Source organism: Podarcis tiliguerta (assembly GCF_965153285.1).
Source record: "Podarcis tiliguerta genome assembly, chromosome: 8".
Taxonomy (NCBI): Eukaryota; Metazoa; Chordata; class Lepidosauria; order Squamata; family Lacertidae; genus Podarcis; species Podarcis tiliguerta.
In genome coordinates this window covers 34,195,620-34,215,027 of record NC_139541.1, presented here as the reverse complement: position 1 = coordinate 34,215,027, position 19,408 = coordinate 34,195,620, and the positions used below count along the sequence as shown (strand labels likewise).

Here is a 19,408-nt window from a genome sequence, read left to right as displayed (position 1 = left end):
CCTTGCCTCTCTAAACAAAACTGAGAAGAAACAATCTTGCTGTGGGTGTAGGTGGATGTCAACAGCTACCAAGACAGTCGCATCCTAGGCCCTCTGAAAGATTCAAGTTCCACTCCAATAAAGAGCTGGGTGGGGCAGATAGCCTCGCACTGGAGAAAACAGGAATGTACTATCACCAGCATTTTTTTTAAGGCACCTGTTGGTGTGTCTGATGCAGGTTCCCTGGGAGGGAGAGTGAAGAAAAAGACTGGGAGAGAGCAAGATGTCAGCAGCAAGGGCATTTCTGTCCCAGAAATGTCTGTCCCTGGAAAACTAGTGGGAAATACTGTTAACGATAAAATAACCAAGCATATAGAAGAATAAGCCGTATTGAAGCTGAGTCAGCATGGCTTCTGCAAGGGCAAGTCCTGCCTCACTAAGCTATCAGCATTCTTTGAGAATGTCAACACGCATATAGTTAGAGATGATCCAGGTGACACAGTGTACTTTGGTTTTCAAAAAGCTGTTGGTAAGGTACCTAACCACAAACCCAGCCTCCAAGCAAGGCTAATCTAAGGTCAGTTCCAGGAATTATGGAATTACTTTTAGTTTGAAATTGCCCTTAACTGCATGCTTACCTGTGATTAAACCCCATTGACTTCACAGTTTGAGCAAACATGCGTAAGATTGCACTATTAATGCTCTGTGTAATGCTTACCCACAATATGGCTTTTTTCATTTCTCTTATATTTACTGATTTATTGATGGAATATTATTATTATTATTATTGTTGTTGTTGTTGTTGTTGTTGTTGTTGCTGTTGTTGTTGCCAATGATAGAATGCAGTGGGGATGAAAATAGTGCCTGCATTTAGAAGGGCCAATGCTCACCAGAAGGAAACACAGCATTAAAATGTATAGCATTGGCTGATGGATGTCTTGATAATGCAATACAGTGGTACCTTGGTTTAAGGACAGCGTAGTTTATGAATAACTTGGATTAAGAATGGTGCAAACCCGGAAGTAGGTGTTTTGGTTTGTGAACTTGTCTTTGGAATACGAACATGTTTCACTTCCTGTTGAGTATGTTCCATTTGTAAATTGAGTCCCCCGCTGCTATGGGAAGCACACCTTGGTTTAAGAATGCTTTGGTTTAAGAACGGACTTCCGGAACGGATTAAGTTCGTAAACTAAGATACCACTGTACAGTGTACATAAATGTCCAATTCACAAAACTCTGCTACTTTTTCCATAGGTAGCCCTCCTGCAACAGGGACAGGGACACTGCAGATTACTTTGGAAGATGTTAACGACAACGCCCCCTCTCTTTATCAAGCGGTTTCATCTGTCTGTGAAGATGCGAAAGATGTGAAGGTCATCTTTGGAGCCTTAGACAAGGATATTCATCCTAATGCTGAACCATTTAAATTTGAGTTGAGCAAGCAGTCTGGACAAGATAAAGTATGGAAAATCACAAGAATCAACAGTAAGTATATTAGAAATAGTACTCCCTTCCATTATTCAATCTTTTAAGTTCTCTCTTCTCCCCACACCTTTTATCCATCCCCAACTGTTATCCACAAAATGGATCTTTGTTAAATTTCTCAACCATTCTGTCCGATATTTCCATTATATCTAAGGTTACTTTCTTATCTGTAATCAACTGTTATATATAAAACTGGTCATCCTTAAAAATTTCTCAGTATTTATGTCTGAGATTCCAATTCAATATATTATACCAAGTTTCCCAAACTTGGATCTCCAGCTGTTTTTGGACTACCTCCCCCATCATCCCTAGCTAGCAATACCAGTAGTACCAAACAGCATTAAACTTTGCTACTAAGCATTTTCTTCATATTTTCCTCTTCTTCCTTCTGGGATTTGTGTTTTGCTTCCAAGTCTGCCTCCACCTCACAAAAAAGCTTTGATCACACATACACCCCATATATGTAAAGCACAATTTTTGCATGGTTGAAGCATACCATTTCCGCCAGAGCTACATTTCCCAGTACCATTAAATCTACATTTCCCAGGATTTTTTGTGGGGAGCAATTTGTGTTATTTGTATGGTGTGGCAGATGTGCAGCTTCCCGCTTCATTCAAGTGCCTCTGTTTTGTTTGAAAAGCAACAAAGCACCTGAAGCTCATTTGAAAGTGGGACCAATGTGCTGAAATACAACCTGAAGACAGTCCAACTGTCCAATCTTGGTAGTGGGAAATGGCCAAGCAGTAAGAATTTTCTGATGCTATTGTAGAAAGCATTGCCTTTGGCCACAATACACAAATCCTGGCCAAAGTCTCCCTGATAGGCTCTGAGGTTGACTCAGACTGTTATAAAACTGTCCAAAAATTCAGTGACACAAAGGAAGTCAAGAGGCTGACAGATTTCTGCTGAGGGAGTCCTTAAGTTTTGCTGCGCCTCTGAAGTGCGTTGAATTATCTTCTGTTACAGTGTGTGGGAAATTTTGCCACTTCCTTAGTAGAAAATGAACACTCAGGGAGTCCTAACCAGCTCAGTGCATTACAGCCACCCCATGCAATGCAATGACTAGCACACCTGGTGGGCTTCTATTCTCATGAAATTGGAGGTGTGGGGAGAAGTGTGATGCAGCAAATGCCTTTCTACCTGCTCAATTATGATTGCAAATAGACACATTCTGGCCTTCACTGAGCTTTAGTAATGGTTTGAGATCTATCAACATACAGAGCCAGAATGTTGTTTAGCTTTGTTAAACATTTTCTCAGATAGCAATACAAACTTGAGAAGTGTTGCTACATTAGGTCATCATGGAAGCAGAATTAATGGTTACCCATGGTAGGAGCTATGAAAAAACGTTAATATAAAAAGGGTTGGGATATGGCTTTAGTTGAAATGTTGACACATAAAATCACACTGGCTAAGTGAAGTCAAAAGAGGAATAATTTTGGATCAGAATGGTTTGATTTTGCGTGTGAATAAGAAAATTAATGATGTAATTCTGCCATCTCTTTACGCGGCTTGGTGGAATCCTAGCTGTTTATATTTGCTGTAGTAGCATTAATAATAATAGCAGCATCTGTTATCTTTCTACTATGTTTCATAGAGAGTAATTCTTGTGTGATTTTTGATGTGCCTATTAGTCTCTGGAACCGAGTTTTATTCACAATTTAAATTATGTTCAGAATTTTATTTATGTTTTGAGTTACATTATTTGCAGCAGTTCAGGAACTGCCTTTGCTACACTGGTTTCAAAACTTATTTTTCTTCCTTTCTTTACCTAAGAATGGGTGATGGAGGTAATGCTTCAGGAATTTGATATTTGTGGATTTCTCTAGAAATTCTTTCAAATAGATAGACAAATTCGTTAAACTTCTTAATGCTTTAAAAGATCAAAACGGTATATGCAACATTCATAGAAACAATAAGGCAGTATGAAAACAGATACAACATTTATAAAAAGCAGTAAAACAATGCTATACATGCAGATTATGGTAGGAATTCAATCATCTTTTAAACCAGGAAGAACCTGGGCAGAGAAAGACATATTTACAAGACGTCTAAGCTTCTTTTAATGTTCCCTAATTGTTGTTTCCTCTTTCATTTCAGACACCCATGCCCAGCTCATCCTGCCACAAAACTTGAAGAAGGCGAACTACAACATCCCCATCTTGGTGACCGACTCGGGGAAACCGCCTCTTATTAACAATACAGAACTGAAAATCCAAGTGTGTTCCTGCACAAAATACAAAATGGACTGCAGCGCGTCTTCGACCCTTCACCTCAGCATGGTCCTCTTCTTCATTTCACTCTTCAGTTTATATTGTAAGTTTCCCGACAATGTCTAACAGTAGAGTTAGTTCACACTTAACCTGGTTCTATTGATTGATGTGTTCATGCCACTGATGGGGATGAAGAAGCAGGGGGAAGTTCATTCGGAGTGGGACCTCTTTCATCAGTATCCCACCCCGCCCCACCCTCGTCATCCAGCCATGATCCTATCTAGCTGAAGTAGCAGCCAGCCATGGGTTGCCATTTTCCCAGAATACTGCAGGGCACCTGCTGTGGGGATGTTTAGAGAGGCAGGAGAGGATATGTTATATTCTATATCTTAGCAGAGTTCCATACATTCCCCCTTTTTAAATTTGCACAGTGGTTAGCTTGTTGCAGGTCGTCTGAGCTTCACTATATAATATTCCTGATAAGATCCCTTCTTATCCCTCTTAAAAAGAGTAGACAGGTCAATCTTATTAAAGTCACTATAAAAGTAGTTTACGCACGGTATCATCAGTTCACAACTGGATCCCTGAAGGCAGACTTAGGTTACTATGTGGAACTATCCCATAAGGGAGTTAGTCCCAAGTGACTGCGAACAGGCAGTTAATTCTGCTCACATGTAGAAAAGCAAAATGGAGAAGAGGAGCAAAAGAAGGAGGTATGCCCCTCTTGCCCAGATTAGGCCATGCCCACATCTAGTCACATGCAAATGAAGTTTGTCCCAGCTCAGGAGGCAACAGGAAGTTTTCTCCTGGCTGGTACAAAGCATGTTGTACTTGTGCTATGTGTTTCACATCCTACACCTGCCACAGTGTCACTCTCTGGGAAGTTAGCTTCTAGCTGCCTTATGCTCAGCAGAGGCAACAGTTCTGAGGAGCCTTGCTAGGATGCAGTGGCTTCAAAGGGTGCTGTGTGTTGACTCTAGGCCTGCCTCTGATGGATGACAGCTCTTAATTTCAGAGATGCCGACTCGGCTCTAAGTCAAGCAACAGGGAAATGAATGATGCTCATTCAGAGAAGGCATAAAGCAGATTACCGTATTTTTCGCCCTATTGGACGCACCGGCCCATAGGACGCACCTAGTTTTCAGGGGGGGAAATCAAGGAAAAAAATATGATTCCCCCCCCCCCCGCAGCTCTGGGAGCAGCGGACAGGCTGCACGCAGCCTGTGCGCTACTCCAAGACCTCCTCCCTGCTTTTGGGGGAGGTGGCGGAATTCCCCCACCTCCCGCAAAAGCCCACAGGAGCCGTGCGCGACTCCTACGGGCTTTTCGACCAGGAGGGAAAAGGGACTGAAACGGCCAGTCAGTCCCTTCTCCCTCCTCGGGGAAAAGCCCCCAAGAGGGATGCACTCTTCAAAGGGTGCGCGGCTCCTGCGGGCTTTTCTAAGAGGTGGGGGAATTCCCCCACCTCCTAGAAAAGCCAGCAGAAGCCGCGGAGCCCCTTTAAAGAGCGCACGGCTTTTGCCTGCTTTTGCGGGAGGTGGGGGAATTCCCCCATCTCCCGCAAAAGCCCACAGGAGGGTTGGAGAGTAGCGGGATGGTGTCGTGCGCCATCCTGCTGCCCCCCATCCTCTGGGGCTGGCGAAGGGGGAAGCGCTGCTTTCCCCCCCGCCAGCCTCAAAGCGGGGTCAGAGAGTAGCAGGAAGGCGTTGCGCGTCTCCCCGCTGCCCCCCATCCTCTGGGGCTGGCGAAGGAGGAAGCGCTGCTTTCCCCCCCGCCAGCCTCGAAGCCGGGTTGGGGAGTAGCGGGAAGGCGTCGCGCGCCATCCTGCTGCCCCCCATCCTCTGGGGCTGGCGAAGGGGGAAGCGCTGCTTTCCCCCCCCGCCAGCCTCGAAGCCGGGTTGGGGAGTAGCGGGAAGGCGTCGCGCGCCATCCTGCTGCCCCCCATCCATTGGGGCTGGCGAAGGAGGAAGCGCTGCTTTCCCCCCCGCCAGCCTCGAAGCCGGGTTGGGGAGTAGCGGGATGGTGTCGCGCGCCATCCTGCTGCCCCCCATCCTCTGGGGCTGGCGAAGGGGGAAGCGCTGCTTCCCCCCCCCCGCCAGCCTCGAAGCCGGGTTGGGGAGTAGCGGGAAGGCGTCGCGCGCCATCCTGCTGCCCCCCATCCTCTGGGGCTGGCGAAGGGGGAAGCGCTGCTTTCCCCACCGCCAGCCTCAAAGAGCAGACTCTCCTGGCTCCAGCGGAAGCAACGCGAAGCCTCCGGAGGCTTTGCGTTGCTATCGCTGAACCCAAGGAGCCTGCATTCGCCCCATAAGACGCACACACATTTCCCCTTCATTTTTGGAGGGGGAAAAGTGCGTCTTATAGGGCGAAAAATAGAAAAATAACAGTTTTAGACTACAGTGTATATAAAGCAGTGGTGGGGAGCCTGTGGCCCTGAACTCCTATCAGCCCTATCCAGCATGAGCAAGTCTTGAGAATAATGAGAGTTATTAAGTTCCACAACAACCAGAAGGCATAGATTTCTCTCCCCACCCCCATTCCCAGACTTACATAATTTTTTTTCAGGCTACGACCCTCTCGGTTCCAAGTGCCCTCCTCTCACCCTACCCTATAAAAAGCATCAGTCATAATAGCAGTTTGCACAACCCACTAGGGAAGATAAGAACACCCACAAAGTCAAAATAGTAACAATTTATTTCACAATTATTCAAAATCCAAGTAAAGCAATGAATTCAACAAAATTGATGAACTTGATCCAGTGATATGAGTCTGATAGTCTTTACACCTTCACTGCTCCCCTCTTACTTCTTAGTACCCCCACTGCACCCCAAGAGGCAGAACACCCACTTTGGGAACCACAGATCTAGACTAAGGTTATCAGATCAGTCCCCATACAAAATCCATTGAAGTTGAAAAGTGTCCCCGGATTCATTGAAAAAAATCTGGTAACCTTAATCTAGACACACAACGGACAGTGCATTAAAGCTGCAATATTCCAAGTGTGCATTAGCCATGCCTTCTCACCCCTGACCTACTGAAGTTGATCTGCTTGAATGTGAGCAGAACTCTCTGTTCAGTGGGGGACTCTGCTGGTCATGCGGAGATTTCTACTCGTGTACAATTGAACATAAGTACAACAACAACTGCAGGCCTTCTGTTAACAACATAGGATAAGGCCTGCATGCATGGGGGCATGGGTGTACAGGAACTGGGGGCAGGTCTTGTGTGTGCACCCCTGACCCACCCTGCCTTGAAATGTTGTGTGTTCACATGAACACAGTTTGATGCCAGTTAATCTCTTGTCAACCTGATATAGTGGTACCTTGGGTTAAGTACTTAATTCATTCTGGAAGTCCGTTCTTAACCTGAAGCACCACTTTAGGTAATGGGGCCGCCGGAGCCCAATTTCTGTTCTTATCCTGAAGCACTATTTCTGGGTTAGCAGAGTGTGTAACCTGAAGCATATGTAACCTGAAGTGTATGTAACCCGATGTACCACTGTACAACAATAATGGCTACAGATGAAAGCAGCTTTCTGCAGTATTTCCACAGGTTTAACAATTTAGGATTACAGTGGTACCTCGGGTTATGTACACTTCAGGTTACAGACTCTGCTAACCCAGAAATAGTACCTCGGGTTAAGAACTTTGCTTCAAGATGAGAACAGAAATTGTGCAGTGGCAGTGGGAGGCCCCATTAGCTAAAGTGGTGCTTCAGGTTAAGAACAGTTTCAGGTTAAGAACGGACCTCCAGAACGAATTACCGTATTTTTCGCTCTATAGGACGCACTTTTTCGCCTTCAAAAATGAAGGGGAAATGTGTGTGCGTCCTATGGAGCGAAGACGCTATAGCCCCGCGACCCTCTCCCGGCTGGAGAGGTGACATGCGGCTATGGCAGGAGCCTCTATAGCTGCGCGTCACCTCTCCAGTCGGGAGAGCGCGGGCGGGGCTAAAATGGGCTTTTGCGAGAGGTGAGGGAATTCCTCCACCTCCCAGGAAAGCCAGGAGAAGCCACAATCTCTTTAAAGGGGTTGCACGGCTTCTGCGGGCTTTTGGGAGAGGTGAGGGAATCCCCCCACCTCCCAGTAAAGCCAGGAAAGCCCTGCGCAGCGTCTCCCGGCAAGGAGAGGCTGCACGGGGCTAAAGGGGAAGCCAAAACAGTGAGCGGGATCCATCCCGCTCTCTGCCTTGGCTTCCTCCATAGTCGCGCGCAACCCCTCCAGCAGGGAGAGGTTGTGCGCAGCCTGTACGCTGCTCTTTGGGGCTGGGGGGGGAATATATTTTTTTTCTTGATTTCCCCCCCTAAAAACTGGGTGCGCCCTATGGTCCGGTGCGCCCTATGGTGTGAAAAATACGGTAAGTACTTAACCTGAGGTACCACTGTATATCCAACTAAATTCTACTCAGAATAGACCCTTTGAAATTAATGGACTTAAGTTGGTCATTCGATGCCACTGTTAGTCTCTGCAGAAAGTAACAGAGAAATCAGGTCAAAGAGCCATCTAACCACATCTACTCAGAAATAAGTCCCATTGAATTGAATGGTGCTTACTCTAAGGTAGGTGAGGTTAGAATTGCAGCCCAAGGATTATTTTATGTTATTGCTTTTGGATTTCTTACCCACATTTCACCACTTTGCTACATTGCCAAACATTTCTTTCTTTCTTTCTCCCCGATTCCACACATGGAGGTGGCTCATTTTAGAACTGCCACAAGCTCTCCCATAGTCCAAATATTTATCAGAATAATCAAAGATTACGGTGCTGTAAAAAAGAAAAGAAAAACATGAGAGACCCTTAATGTGTATTGAGCAGATGAAATATCCCCATCACTGGTGGCAAAATTATGGGCTTAATTTTTGCTCGCACATCCAGAAAGAGGAAGAGGGAAAAAACCTGCTTACTTGCTTGGCTTCGCTCTTGGTGCTTATACTTTATGAGCCACTTCTGCCTGGGAGGTAAATCCCTCTGTCAAGTGAGGATTTTGCTTCCCACGCCAAATTTTGTGCCTTCGTGCATACGTTTGACAATCTGGAATGGAGGATAGATAGCACAATGTGTGAGCCATTCAGTACGACTATGAGCCCTCTGTGAATCTCTTGCCAGAACAAAACATCTTGGTATTATCATTTAAATGAAGCAATTATTATCTAAGCTTCGGATATGTTCAGGAAGTCAGTGGAATGATATGTGGTTGAGGTTTTTATTTTATTTGGGTTGGGGGGCATTGAATGAGTTTAACTGCTCTGAAAAACTGCAGGATGGCAAATAATCTCGGAACAGCATATGCAGTGACTGCCCCTAGCAGTAGATGGGATGGATTCCAGCTGCATCAACTATGTGAAGGGAGAAAGCTAGTATTCCACAACTGAGTTCTACTCAGAATAGATCCATCAAACTTAATGGACTTAAGTTAAGCCAGAGCTGCACCATACATTTAAAGCACATCCACTGCATATTTATTTATTTCATAAATAAATTATCAATGAAAAGAATTGACAGTAATAATTGAAGTCTTTTGAAGAGTTAAATAACAATAGACTAGAAACAGATGGAAACTCACATCAACTTTCTAAGCACCTGGGTAGGCTTGTCTAAAAAAAAAAAAGAAGAGTTTTAGCAGGCTCCAAAAAAAGAGTACAGTGAAAGCGCCTGACTGATCTCAATAGGCAGGAAGTTTCAAAGTATAGCTGCTGCCATATTAAAAGAGTGTGTATAAATGTGGAACAGGTACAATTTTGTATGCCACCCGTAGCAGTTCCGGTTCTGCCGATTGCAATGGTTGAATGGGCATATATGGGGTAAGGTTCTCTTGTAGGTAAACACAGATTTCAAGCTAACTTTTCCCCAAAGAATCCTGGGAGATGTAGTTCTGTGAGGAAGAAACTGCTGTTCCCAGTATTCTTAAGGGGAAGTTGTGTGCTTTAAATGTGAGTTGGGTGTGCTTTAAATGTATGGTGTGGATCTGCCCTTAGTCATGTCCATTAATTTCAGTGGGTCTACCCTGAGTAGATCTAACATTGGATACAGAGCCTATTTTTGTTTGTTTGTTTTATTGCATTTATATCCTCCCTCCTTCCCCCCAAGAGCTTAAGGCATAGTCCTCCTCCTCCCCATTTTATTCTCATAACAACCCTGTGAAGTAACTTAGGCTAAGAGATAGTGACTGGCCCAAGGCCACCCAGTGAGCTTCATGGCCAAATGGGCATTTGAACCCTGGTATCCCAGGTCCAAGTAAAACACTCACCACTACACCACACTGGCCCTCAGGATCAAAATGTGCTCTGGAATTTCTGGGTAGGCAAACCTAGGTCTCTGCAGGTCATCTAGGCTTGTTCAGTGTGTTTATCAGTTCCTACAAAAAAAGCCCAAAAGCAATTAATGACCAAAGTAAATGTTAAAAAATACATAAACATTATTTAAAACAACTTATTTTAGCAGTGGAATATCACATTATTAACACTTTCAAATTCCCAGAGAAACAAAAACAAAAACAAAATCTTTTACTGGCATTAAAACAAGGGCAATGTTATGTTGGTGCTGGGAGGACTTCTCTAGGAAGAAGATTTGTATGGTGAGCTTCACTGGACTTTTAACATAGACCAGTTGCTGTACAAGAGTGGCTTCAAACTGCATTGGTGGTTCCTCTGCGCAGTATGCTGCACATTACTCATGGGTACAGCAATTAATTGCAAGCAATTAATTGCAAGAATGTCATTCATCATTGACTGTAAAGAGTTCCCAGTTTGTGAACTCCAGCTCACATGCTGGGATTATGTGCAATCAGGACACCCACAGAAAGGGTGTACCCAGAGTTCACACAGCCATTACAGGTGCATGGGACAGCTAAGCTGTGCCCCCCCCCCCAATATCTCATTGACCATCAGGCCCAGTCCGCCCATTGGGGCAGGGTGAAGCAACCACCTCATGGGCACCCTGCCTGCCCCACCACCTCTGATGGAGAAGAGGTGCTGGGGTCGGTGCTGCTTTCTGGTGACATCTCAGGAGATTTCACTGGAGTTCCATGAGATCTCATGGAGTGTGCCAGATTTCATGAGACTTTGGTGAGATTTCACTGGAAATCAATGCCAGTAACGGTGCCACTTCTCCACTGGTGGTGGTGACAGGTCACAGCGAGGTGGCATTTTGCCTCAAGTGGCAAAATGCCAGCCCTGTTGAACACCAACACCCATCAGCTTCTGCTGGCATGGCCAACAGTCAGGGATAATGGGGTCCAGCAGCAGCTTATGGGTCACATGTTAGCTATTCTTCCTCAACCTGGTGCCATTCAGATTTTTGGAAACACAACTTCTGCAAGCCCCAGCCAGCATGGAAAAAGATAAGCCACAGATAATAGTGAATACCTTTAGAAATCTATCTTGCCCCCTAGAGAAATTGGGTGAAATGTTCCTTCCAGACTCTAGAAATAGAGCAGAGGATTTCAAGAGCCCATTTGCACATAGTTCTACCATAAGCAAAAGTTGGTGCCCCACATTTCCTGTCCATTTTTGAATAGATACGAGCACTTTGAAATGAGCTATAGGAGCAAAGAATTGTTCAGTCATTTTGAAGTCAGTCTAAGCAACCTTTAGTGCTCTCCCTTTTCCAAGTTGCCTTGGGGTCTAGCCAGGTCTGCAAACTGCAAAGTTTGACTTTGGCAGCGATAAGTAAAACACTCCATTACCCTGCCGGAAAGTGAGGAGGCAAAGACTGAACTCGATGTGAAGAGACTAAATGAGTTTTGTGGAGTCTGCATTGAAATTAATTTGTCAAACTAAGTGTGAAAGGCCTCAGGTGTGCTGGGAAATGGCGCATCACACAGATGCCAGGACTCTGATTGCAAATAAACCTCAAAGATATCCTTGTATTTAACTACCTATTAATTTCCTCAAGCCTTCCAGTTGAAGTGACAATTCCTGGTAAGACTTCACCCCCTTGTGAGTCCTCTGCATCCACCCGCCCCCTACTTATGATGATGCCACTCTTTCCCATTTCAGCAATGAACCAGAAGACCTAAGATGCAATATAGTCTCATTTCCCCCTCCAGTCTACAAATCCAGAAGACATAAACCATTAAACATTTCATTAATTGGATGATTTAAATCTATTTGAGTCTCAAGTGAGCAGAATTTGGGGGAACAGTTAATGGAGCAAAGCAGCCTCCCCCAACCTGACAGTCTCCAGGTGTCAGATTGCAAATGGCATCGCCACATGGGTCACACACTGACTAGGGCTGATGGGACTTGGAGCCTAATAGCTTCTGGAGGGCACTGCATTGGTACCCCTGCACAAGAAGTTTCTTAGCAGCCACGTTCAGCTTGCTGATCCTATATATTTACACTCCATTGAAATGAATGGATGAAGCCAGGAACTTGTGGATGATTTCACACAAGAAATAAATACGTATAGGAAATATGTATTCTATGCATACATATCCACATAAAGAGGAAAAGAGATGATGAATAAATGTGAAAGATAAGTGTATCCATAAGGCATAAATACTTGATCATTCGGAAATATTCCTACTATGTGATCCAGTTGTTGTTTTTTATCAGCTTTTCCTCAGAAGTGAAAGCAGCACTTGAGAAGATTAAACCTTGATGCCTTATGTGGTGTATCTTGAGGAGGAGAGGGGGGAAATGTTTAATATTCCCTGGTTTTGACAGAGCTAAATTACTGGTTTGTAATAGACTGTGTTTCTTTTCTGGGCGGTTTATTAATGTCAGGCGGATGACTGCCGAGTCATTTTCTGAATTGTTTTAAAACAGTCTATAGCTAAAACCAGCCAATAATTCACAGAAGATAATTTACTTGACAAATTTTGGCTGCTGCTCTGCTGGCAGGGAGGCCACAGAAAATCACAATTTCAGTCTGCTCAAGTTTATCAATTTTTTATCTAACCCAATTTATCTCCTTGTCTTCCATGGGATTCAGTATTCAGTGTGTGATATTCCAAACTGCAGCAGTGTTGGAAGACTTTAAGCATTCCAAATTAAAGCTACACCAGCTGATTTTTTATTTGCTGCCAAGGCCACGTGGTGCTTTCTTTTCTTTCAACTTCCCACCTTCAGTTACATTCCCTGATTGTGTAATATTGTTTCTACAGAGTAGCATTTTCATGATTAGCCACTGGTGACATTGCCAACTCTAGATATATGTGAGAGCTCCGACTATGGATCTCAAGGATCTTCAAAGTCCTAAGGATTCTCTTGCTGTCAGAAAATACCTAGGGAGCTCTTCACTCAGAGGAGTTTAGCGCCTTTCATATCCTCATAGTCCTTCTAAGATCTACTTGTTTAAGCAGTCTTCCTTCCCCCATTAATCACTATATCACCAAGTGTATAGCCTCTCCTTTTCTTCAGCTAACCCTTTCCCTCCTTGACTCGCCACTGAGGTGGCTAGCCCCCAAATCGCTGCCTTTTCCTTCACAAGAACATAGTAAGAGCCTGCTGCATCAGGCAAGTGGCCCATCGAGTGCCACATCCTCTTCTCACAGTGGCCAACCTGAGACCTGTGGGAAACTTACAAGCAGGACATGAGCACAAGAGCCTTCTCCCCTCCTGCAGTTTCCAGCAACTGGAATTCTCAATTATATTTGCACAGGAGGCTTGTTGCTACACATATTCAAACATCCCTTTCCCAGGTAAAGAAAAATTATCACAGTTCAAGGGCACATTCCAATTAGCCAAAAGACACACAGGCAGGGTTTGGGAGGGGGAGTGTCCTGAGGAGAGTCCCAAAGGCCAGATTGGGCCTGAGGTTCTCCATTGCTGGTATAGAAGAAAGCACTCTGGCATTTAAAAAAGCAGTCATGAATTTCCTGACTGGAAATGTGGGAGGGAATGTGGGTAAATCAGCAACCTGAACACTGTTGACTGTCTTGTTAGCGCTTTGATTCTGATCAGCTTCCCATCTCCCTGTTCAGTAGCAGTCAGGTTTTATTGAACCTTATGCTGAAAGTGCATGTTTTTAATCATCTGAAGATTAATTCAATAAATATCTGGAGAGAGGGTAATTGGGCTTCTCCCCCCTGAAGAAACTGAGTGATCAGCTAGCAAACTTAAACATCTATTCTTATCAGCCAAATGACTGTATATTACTAGAGCCAACCTGAATGGCTTTAAAAGAGAATTAAACGAATTCATGGATGGCTGATTTCATGGCTGTGCTCTGCCTCCACAGTCATTGGCAGTATTGCTTATCAATGCCAGCTGCTGGAAGCCACAGGTGAGGAGAGTGCTCTTCTGCTCAGGTTCTGTCTTTAGACTTCACATTAAGGCATCTAGTTGGCCACTGCTGCCACCAATCCCTCCTGCCCACTATCCATGTATAAGAGGACCCACAATTTTTGCCTTTTATTTCTAAGGAAAAAATATTGTCTTATACACGGAAAAATACGGTATATTCTCACAATCTCCATTAATCTGGAAAATTAGCCACCATTTCTTGGGGTTACCCGATACAATTTCTTTCTACTGGCAGTCTATTTGTTCCCAAAGTGGTTGTGTGCTTGGTCATGGTCTTAGAGACAATGTCCCACAAAACAAGATAGACATGCATTGCATAAGAGATGAGAAGGTTTTGAGCCTTCAGGTGTTCTTGAACTCCAATTCCCATCAGCCTGCATGGCCAACATTCAGGGATGGTGAGTCCTGCATCTTCTGGAGGGCTGCAGGTTTCCCCCACCCCTACCTTATATCAAATCAGATCATTTCCCTTTCTAGCTCACTGTGATTGGTATCATCTCTCTTTCTGCCTTGCAACCCTTTGCTCAGGCACAGAGCTGTAGCCCCATAAGCATGGCAGCTTGCTAAATTGAAATGTGGACCTACTACATAATGGTCTTATGATCACTCCCCCTCCGAGAGCCAAAAGGGCGGGAGGGCTCAACCGCTCACTCTTGGAGTAACTAGCTCAGATTAAAATCTCCATTTCACTCATAAAAATGCATTAAGCATATGAAACAAATCCATGCAGTTATTACTGTGATTATGAGTATGCCCAGATAGTTAAAGCTGTGTTAACTCTATATTAAATGATCTTGAATATGTACTCAAGGGTGAGTTTATATAAGAACATAAGGAACTTACCAGTCTTAATAAAAGAAGAAAAGCCCCGCTGGATCTGACCAAAACAGATGCCTCTGTGGGAAGCCTGCAAGCAGGACCCAAGCGCAACAGGAACTCTCCCCACGTGTGATGCCCAGAAGCTGGTGTTCATGGTAGAACATCTCCATTATGGATAGAACCACTGGCAGCCTCCTCTTCCAGGAATTTGTCTAATCCATTTTTAAAGCTGATCACCTGCAGGAGTGAATTTCATAGTTTAAGCATGTGATATGTGGAGAGATGCTTTCCTTTATCTATCCTAAATCTTCCAACATTCTGTTTCAATGGATGATCCCAAATTCTGGTATTATGATAGTATTAAATGACTGTAGTCAAGGAAGACTTGTTCCTATATTACTCTGAACGGACGTTAAACATTTTGGAAGGCATTTCTCCATGTCCCACCACTGTTTTAATTAAAGCTGGTAGGGGTAGACTCTTCTAGGTGGTAGCATCTGGGCTCAAGAACGCTCTCTCAAAGACCATTAATAGCACCTTCCCTTTCTGTTCTTGATGCCTTGTAAACATTAATAGCACACAGAAATCCATTGATGCATTATGGATCCTCTTGCAATTTCCTGAATGTCTCCCCCTCCCTCCGCTTTGTTTCTCATTTTGCATCTCAGCTTCCTAGACTGGATTTCTGAAGATATATTACTCAAGGGCTGCAATTGACCAATGTAACATTTTGAACTTTTATCCTCCAGCTGCAAATTGTCATAAATAATTGCTTCTGAACATGGGTAATTTAATGTGCCTTGCTTAATCATGTGCAAGCAATCAAGTCAGCAAAACCTTCAGATTAAAAGGGATATATATATATATATATATATATATATATATATATATAATTGTCACCTGCTTGCTAATAACCACACATTATTTGCCCATCGCTTAGGTCTGTAAGAACTCCTGGCTGACACCTGAAGCTGACATTATTGAGTTGCCATGGTGACAAGCAAGCAAAGGATATGCCATCCCAGTCAGAAGATCACCTTTGACTCTTACAATTCCTTCACTCCTAAGCCTCAGTCGTGCCAGATGTGGCACTTTGCAACTTCACTCTGTCTGTCCTCCCAGCTGCACGATAAGTTTCTGACAAAAAACCTCCTGCCTCGGTCTGACTTTACCAATGGGTTCCTCGCCCAAGAAGACGGACGGTTGATGTAGTTGCTCGCCGAACAGTTACAAAATAAAAATAAAAACACCACATAAATCTGATCTTCTGGGAGCAGAATTACAGAAGGACTCCACCTCCCCCCTCTCTCTGTTGACTTGTTGCTATTCAACTGTTTTAAAAAAAAAATTGTCTGTGGGTTAGTATTTGTATATGTATGAGTGTATGTATATGTATATATATTTATATAGAGAGAAGAGATATACAATAGGGTTAGCTTTTGTATGGCATTCGCCTTAGGCTCACGGTCAATGGAGCAGAGCAGCACAAAGGCTCGGTAACAGATCAACATACCGATAATAGCTCAACACGCTGTGTAAGCTGCTTATAGAAGGGGAGATCCAATATTAGTCATACTCAGAGTAGACATGTTGAATCAAAGCACCTGAGTTACTTGAGTTCCACTGGTCACAGTGGGTCTACTCTGAAGCACGACCAAAAGAGAACAAATTGTGGTGGTACCATGAGAAATGACCACTTTGGTGGCACTTCCTTAAGAAAAGAAGTCTGGTACCATTCTCCAAAAGGTAAGATACCTTTTGTTAATTCATCCTTCCTGTTCACATCCAAGAATATTTTACTCTTTCAGCTTGCTGTGGAAGGTGAGGGAAAAGTAACACTTAACCGTGTTCTAGGGAAAAGAAAGTAGCTCTTGCTGATGGATCATCTATTTAGATATTTCTGGTTTTATAAAAATCTATTTTATATCCGGCTCCTTCCCAAAGAGAGCACGGGGCAAAAAATTATTAAAAGAAAGCACCTGTTTAAAAAACAAATAATAAAACATCAATGACATTTTGATAGAGAATCAAATGATATCTCCTTAACACCTCCTCAAAGGCCTGAACAAACAGATGGGTTTTAAATTTGTGCCTGAACATAGGTAGAGTGGGGATGACCCAATTTCAGCTGGAAGGGAGTTCCACAGGCAGAGTGCCAACACTGAAAACTCCTTTAGTGAGGTAGCCAAGCTCTTGTAACTGTCCCATTTCAGATGGTAGGTTCACATGATGGAATAATATATTCCATATAGAATAATAACACAACAGGGAGAAAGAGTTCTAGCCCAGCCTTTCCTCCTTGCCATGGATTGTTTTTGGATGTGAGAATATTCCCTGCATTGAGTACCATTCCATCATGTGAAACACCCCCCCCCCAAAAAAAAAAAACAACCAGTGTGAAGTAGTATTGCCCACACACAGGTTCTCCATCTCAATGAGAATGAAATCTCCATGTTTGTACATGACAAGAGGCCACACACCCACACCCTGCTTATTTGGAACAAGCAACATACTGGCACACATTGCCCAATTGCCCCTGGAGCAAGCAGGATGAACAAATCAGGAAGGCTTGATTTCTCACACCATCCAAACAAGGGATTATAGTTTGTTGCTCCCTAACAATCTACAATCCATCAACCAACAGCAAACCATGGCTTAAATGTTAGCTAGTGATCATGGCTGTTGGGGGGGGGGTCCACAATCCCAGGTTCAGAAGTAATGGGCTGCCAAGGCTTATGGATTTGCTTCTTCCTCTCAGCAATGCAGGAATGTTCAATCTCGATGCTGGCTTATCATTACAACTGAACACAGCCTGTGTGTCAATTATAAATAAGAGATCGGAAGGTGTGCCCTTTGACTTTGCTATAGGCAAAAAACTGATGCCATCATCTAGCATTTTCTCCTTCAGATAATTTACAATGAAAACACTTGAGAATTCAGTGGTTGGACACCAGGCGGTCATGAGCTTTAGGGGTGGGGGAGTCTGTAGTGTCATTCAAACTCATGCATATGAGAACACCTATCAAGATCTCCCATTGGTGGCCCTTTTTTAAAAAAAGTTCCTCAACAGCCTATTAATAACCAGTTCTCTCAATGCCTTTGGAAGCTAGCTCTCATTAAAGTGACACTTGAGCACACCTAGTGGGGTGGGGGGAAAGTTGTTATATAAATATATACATATATATAAAATTTGTTTTGAATATAGTATATATACATACATACACAGGTACACACACAGTTTAAATGAAAACTAACAATGAAAACTCCCTCTTTTCCCCCTCTTTCTTTTGGTCCGTGCAAAATAACCACACTTGTTTGCAAACTGTAGGAATAAAGGGTGTTCATTATGTATGAATATGAATCCTTTTTTTAAGGGGGGGGGAGTATTATTTGGTGAGCATGTAAGGAAATGGCAAAGTTCTAATTGTACCAAGACGTCCATCTTGTTAATAAATTGTAAATGATCCACAAAGCTCACACCAAATTTTTTTTATAACAAAGGAAATATCAGCAAAAAAGAGAAAGAAGTATATTAAATTGACAGACTGTGGCTTTTAATAGAATTTGACAGTAACTAGGGGTAAGGTAAGTGTCTTAGACTCTTTTAATAAAGTTGCTTATTTAAAGTTTGAATTGCAGAGCTTTCTTATGCAAGAGAATGTCGCAGCTGTATATTTTGGGTTGGATTTGAACAAAAACTTACACACCATGCTGTATGTTTAAGCGTTACCTTCTATGTCATACCTCTGTTCCTACGGTAGCTTTTTATGAATCATTAAAGAAATCCAACCGCACATTTAGTTTTTCATACTCTTACACCAACTAGCAAGTGTGCCTTGAAAGGAAACCACTCTCTCAAGCTTCTTTGTTGTACCAACCATGATTGTACATTCACTTTAAGACCAGATGTTGGCCCTTTTTAAAAGAAACACGCTCCCCCACTCCAAATATTTACAATGGCCAAACAATACACAGATGTTGCTACACCATCTGCAATGATTTCCCTGTTCAGTCCAGTGGGGAGGGGTACAGTTCAGCCTTCTTAGCCCTTTGAGTTGGGAAGGTGGCCTCTCTATTAAGACACCTGAGCCATGTTCATAGGAGCTCCAGTCGTGCACCAGAGTGCATTAAAAAACCATGACTTGGACCAATGCAGGTCAGCATAAGTTGGGTTTTATACATTGTGTGGGGAAAATGCTTTGACAACACATAAGGGACAGACTGCAATCCTGAAAAAGTCATTGCACATTGTCTACAGAAGCATGTATTCAGTGTCAGTCATACCCAGAGCTGGCACACTGAAAATATTGGATATAGATCTACTCTAAGTAGCATTTAGATGCAAACCTGAGTATCCCAACTTTTGAGAGACTGGGGGGATTGAACGGTGCCAGAAAACAGGGAGTTGGAGATCCTATTATAGTGCAGCAATCTAAGAATTTTTTCTTTTTGTCTCTCTCTTGCTGCATATTTAGCATAAGGGTAAACACAGTTCTATCTATAGCCGATGTAAACCTATCAACATGGTCCATCTCTGGCCAATGTTGCATCACTCAGAAGGTGGAAGGCCCTTATTCCCCAAATGTTGCATGTGATCAAGATGTTTTGAAACCATAGGGAATGTGGAATGAAACATGGGTTATGGATGAATCTGTGTCTTTTTTTGCCT

At 43.5% G+C, this 19,408-nt stretch overlaps 1 protein-coding gene across 2 annotated transcripts in view; it reads left to right on the top strand.

Annotated features, from left to right (window-relative positions):
* CDH13 (cadherin 13) overlaps positions 1 to 18,372 on the top strand; it is a 671,873-nt gene extending 653,501 nt beyond the window's left edge. For both annotated transcript variants that reach the window (XM_083451872.1, XM_083451873.1), the window contains exons 12-14: positions 1,234 to 1,464; positions 3,565 to 3,780; positions 15,680 to 18,372. In XM_083451872.1, coding sequence (XP_083307998.1) covers positions 1,234 to 1,464; positions 3,565 to 3,780; positions 15,680 to 15,687 — 455 coding nt within the window. In that variant the 3' untranslated portion in view covers positions 15,688 to 18,372. The remainder of the gene's footprint in view (positions 1 to 1,233; positions 1,465 to 3,564; positions 3,781 to 15,679) is intronic.
* Positions 18,373 to 19,408: the final 1,036 nt, after the last annotated feature.